Source organism: Montipora capricornis, chromosome 8 (genome assembly GCF_036669925.1).
Source record: "Montipora capricornis isolate CH-2021 chromosome 8, ASM3666992v2, whole genome shotgun sequence".
Lineage (NCBI taxonomy): Eukaryota > Metazoa > Cnidaria > Anthozoa > Scleractinia > Acroporidae > Montipora > Montipora capricornis.
Window position 1 is genome coordinate 23,728,727 of NC_090890.1, and position 5,000 is coordinate 23,733,726.

The following is a 5,000-nucleotide window of genomic DNA, read 5'->3' on the forward strand; positions in this document are numbered from 1 at the left end:
CTTTAATTTAGCTCCTCAATCACGGTAGCTATCTCCTTTCTTTTGACATCGTCCTTTTTTTAAAGTTGTTCATGCTTGCCTCTCTTTCTAAATTCACCCCTTTTCATTATTATTTTTATTGTTATTTTTATCGTTATCATCGTAATCATCATCATTACCATCATTGTCATCATCGTCGTCGCCATCATCATCATCATTATTATAATATTATAAATAATTATTACCATCATTTCCATTGTTGACACTGGGCACATCAATGCCACCCCCACTCCTTTGAACTGTTAGGGTGGCTTTTTTTCTTACCTGACACCTCTTTCCATGATGTTAAAGGAAAAGGATGCTATTTTCTTTTAATGCGTGTACCTTCTTTTCATTTTCCGCAAATTGGTGAACATAAAAAAAACTCTTGTGAGGGCTTTGGATCACCCCTGATGAAGGCTCTAAAGAGGATAGTTTAAGCGTTGGATGTTTTAATTGTAACTCTTTAAGATACTGTACATTCAGAATTCTCCTAACCAGAGGAGCATCAAAGTATGTCTGATCATCAACCTGGTGGCAGTGGGAGCCATAACGTACATGTATGAAATCCATTGTTTTATGGAATCAGTTTTTTAATCCATGTTGCTTTTGTTTAACTAAGCTTCTCAACAACATTCAAAGAGTATATTGGCATCTATTTATCTATTTAGGTTGCAATAAATAATATTGTGTGTTGCAGTGATATTGTGACTGCGCTGCTGGAAGAACCTGATGCTCCTATTTTGGTAGAAGTGACAAGGTAAGCACATTTTCTCCTTTTGTGCTTTACTAGCAAGCAAGGGAAGCTTTAGGACACTGTTGCCCACTAGCACAGTGTTCTTTGGCATTCAGGGTAGTTATCAAGCTCTTCTTTTTCGATTTATAGAAATTAATGTAGTATCGTTAGTAAGTCAAATTCCCAACATTGAAGTCAGTAGTTTTGGGTGATAGGGTTAGTTGTTAGGCTGTTGTCGAAGATGAAACACTTTGTTGCACTGGCTGTTAAATTACTGGTTGGTCTGTGGTTTTTTCAATTGCTAAGCAAAACTCTCAAGTTGTAAATTTCGTAACGGTTACAAAGGAATTACTGCCATTTGCAACTCAAATGTACCGAAAGACTGGGAACTAGTAGATAAACCGATTTAGTGCCTGGTAGTGTTGGATACTTCAGTACATTGGAAATGGTGATAAACCATACTAGACCCATTGCATAAATGGCACTGAAATTTGAATAACAATACTTATACATCTTAAGCCTCACATCTATGCAAGATGTAAAAATTTCAGTGCTATTTATGCAATGGGTCTATTTGAGTAACTTTTTATTTGAAAGTCATTGCTCATTATATTGTGCAATAAAATGATTTTTCTCTTTGTTAGGTTAATAAATGTCTGCTTAAGTAACAATGAGGTTATGCTGCAATGGATGGCAGTACTGGAAAAAGAAACAGTCTTCAAAAACTTTATCTACATTTTGGAAAACTCTTTAAATGGTCAGTTGAAAAGACTTAAAAATAATATTGTTATTTTGTTTTAGTTTACTTTGAGATAATTATTATCTTTTTGTGGTAGCACAGTGTAAGTGCACTACACACTATGTCAGTGGGTTGTAAGAGTGTAAGTCCATGGTGGCAATAGGCCCGTAGCGTGTGCATAACTCACGAAAATAGAATTTGTGACGCTGATGAGTAATAAAGCAGCTGCTATTTCCAAAACAATGAAATTAACTGGTGATAAGTAACCTCATCTAGGAGAGTTAATTAATTTTTTGACTTTGCAGAAACAATGGTCAGATTCAAGGGTTGGGTGATTGTGATCTTTGCATTGAATTTGGACATTTCTGGATTAAAGGAATCTGGATTAAAGTAATTATTCAGCGGTCATGGAGAACTGAAACTGGACTATTCTCTTGTTTGCATGACAAAACATGATTGCTTTTAATTAACAACCCTGCGGCTTGAGTGATATAGATATGAAGCAACTGCTAGCAGTCAAGTGGAGAGAGAGTGCAAAGGTTCTGGGTTCAACTGCCTATTGTTTCATGTGCAACAAAACAGTTAACATTGGGATTAGGGTTGTCTTATGCTAGGGTTATCTTCAACTTGATTGGTAGAGTTATGTGACAGTATTGTTTTCCTTGCTGGACAAAATTGAAAGTTGAAGTTGAGGTTAAAGGATTCACTTAATAAGAGTTACACTGTACATGTAACTGAATTGGTATGCAATCAGTTAGTTGCATTTCTGAACATATCTGGTTCAACTCCTCTGTCAGCCTTCAATGTGAATTCTGCCTTCTGGCACATGGAAGTCTTACCTCTTTATCTTCTGAATTTAAGCCCCAAGGAGACGTGGCTGTAATGTTTTTATTTTGCTTACTTTTTCATATTTGTTTGATTATAAAATTTTTGCAGTGGATCTCCTGACCAACTGCTCTCAGTTGGTGGATAAAGTTCTTGATTCAAGTGATGTCATGCTTCGGAAATGGGCTGACCTTCCACTGGTAACTGCTGTTTGTGAAGCTATGAAGCAGATGCATATGAGGTGGGGATTTTCGATAAGAACTTGTTAAATGCACAGTTGTTTCTATAGTTTGTAGCTTTTGGGCTCATGCATGGGATGAGGATAAGCAATATGTGCATATTAATATTACAGACATGTGGCTGTTGTTGGCGCCTTCACTGCTGTCATTTGCAGAGGTATTGCCAGGATTTTAGCTGAGAAATGCACAACTTTCCAAACTCTCCCACTCAACTCCAAAGTTGTTTTTTTCTAGTCTTTATAATTCATAAAATTAAGGAAGTTAATATAAATAACTATTTTAAACCTTTAGAGTTTTTCCTATATCACAACTGAAAATTGTCAATATTATTATTTTAAATTCAACTTTTTCAAGTGCACATGTGCGTTGACATGCCTGCATACAGTTAGCCATGCCCTTGGTTTAGTCTCATTTGTGCAACTGAGCATTTTTGTGGTGCATATTTTATTTCAATAGATCAGAGCAGCTTCACATTGTAGAAACCCTTCTTCACATTCTTCAAATGGTTTCAACCATTGAGCAGGGTGTTCAAGGCTTAGGTAAGCAGCCAAAAGCCATTGATTTTACAAAGTTAACAACACTTCAAGGGGTTTGATTTATTCCTTTTTCTCGCTTTTAGTGAGCTGTGTATCTGTTATTCCTTTGCTGTGTCATTTTATTGCTGAGTGTGGACACGATGAAGGAGGGATCATTGTTGGTCGAGAGGTGTCCCTCACCGAGTCCTTCTCAGTTATGAATGTGATTCTTGTAGCAGATCCTATAACTGTTTTGACTGCCATGGAAAAAGGTGGGCACTTAAAACTTTAATTTCTGCATGTTTCATGAATCTGTCTTGGAGTTTACCTTTACAGTGTACCTACATGTATTCCCTGTTCATGTTCAAGACTTTGTTGTATATGCGTGTTACTTGAGGTTAATGTCGCAGTTTCTCTAGTATATTCAAGGGACACTGAAAAACACAGACTGCAGACTGTGCAGACCGTCTGTAAAATGAAAATTCGGTTAGCCTGAATTAGGCTTAAATAACATTCGGTTAACCTAGTTAGTCCTAAATAACATTCAGGTTAGCCTTTTTACGGTTAGCTCTCAATAATGGTGAGGGTACGGTAATGCCATATTTTACCCCTGGTCTGCACGGTCTGCACAGTCTGCGTTTTGGGGTGACCAAAGTTTCAAAACATTGGCTTGACATTGGACTTCCCGTGTGACAAAGCGTGACTAGAGCCGAACCTATCTCCCCAAGGATTTCCCACTCTGGATCGGACCGTATCGGCTGGCATCGTGAAACTTAAATGCAAGGAATTAGGCAGTTTAAATAGCTCAAGCATTTAGTGCAGCCCCCGAGCATGTGCTGAATGGCAAAATTACAATGGCAAATTAAAGAGCTAGAAAACTAGATCAAAATATCGAAGCTTGGGGAACTCGCAACAAGACTTAACGAACCCAACATTTATTAGAATCACAATAGTCAAGCCTCCCAGGGAGGGAGGGGCGGGAAAAAACACAAACAAAATGTACAAGATATACCGGTAGTGTAGTTCGCAATGTGACTGAGCAAGTGAAAGGTTTTGCTTAAGAATAACCTTTATATAACTAGACAGCGCACCGGTGGCTCAGTTGGTTGAGCACCGGACTATCACGCGGGAGGTCGCGAGTTCAACTCTGGCCGGACCAACACTCAGGGTCTTTAAATAACTGAGGAGAAAGTGCGGCCTTTGTAACTACATCTGCAAATGGTTAGACTTTCAAGTCTTCTCGGATAAGGACGATAAGCCGGAGGTCCCGTCTCACAACCCTTAAATGTTAATAATCCTGTGGGGCGTAAAAGAACCCACACACTTGTCGCTAAGAGTAGGGCACGTAGTTCCTGGTGTTGTGGTCTGTCTTCTGTTGTGTATCACGGTTGGGAGGGTAAAAAAGGGGCCACAGTAATTGGCGCAAGCTGTTGTGGCGCTCTGCCAGCTTGACTGGCAAAGTTAATAAAATAAAAATAATAAAATAGACATATGACTTAAACCAAGCCAATGAAGAATAGCATACTAAGCGTTGCACTAACACGTTTCATAAAACAAGACATGAATAGAAGTATTTAGTAGTTTTAGCATACAGAGCGAACTTGCAAATGTACCTGACAACAGCAACAAAAAATCCAACTGAACTGAACTATTGTACTTTCAAGACAACAAAGGCCAAACACTATAATTTGTACATTAATGTCTCGTTGCATAGCATGAGTGAAAGAGTAAAAAAATTACAACTTTTGAACTGAGTTAAATGAAGCTTGCTGTGCAGTTAACTTTGGTTATATACTATGACAATCTATAGGTTTTAATACAAATTAATGTACTTATATAATATACTATTATGATGAACTTTCATGGACAGTACAAAATGTTGGAATCTTGTTGGCTGATGCTAGTGCGTCAATGTCTTAAAACGTGCT

General features: G+C 37.9%; 1 protein-coding gene across 1 annotated transcript in view; it reads left to right on the forward strand.

Moving 5' to 3' along the window:
* The window catches only part of LOC138014460 (protein saal1-like), a 30,414-nt gene that overhangs the window by 19,564 nt on the left and 5,850 nt on the right, over positions 1 to 5,000 (forward strand). Inside the window, exons 4-8 of the mRNA XM_068861529.1 lie at positions 719 to 778; positions 1,399 to 1,511; positions 2,430 to 2,559; positions 3,014 to 3,096; positions 3,177 to 3,344. Of these exons, the coding sequence (XP_068717630.1) occupies positions 719 to 778; positions 1,399 to 1,511; positions 2,430 to 2,559; positions 3,014 to 3,096; positions 3,177 to 3,344 (554 nt within the window). The remainder of the gene's footprint in view (positions 1 to 718; positions 779 to 1,398; positions 1,512 to 2,429; positions 2,560 to 3,013; positions 3,097 to 3,176; positions 3,345 to 5,000) is intronic.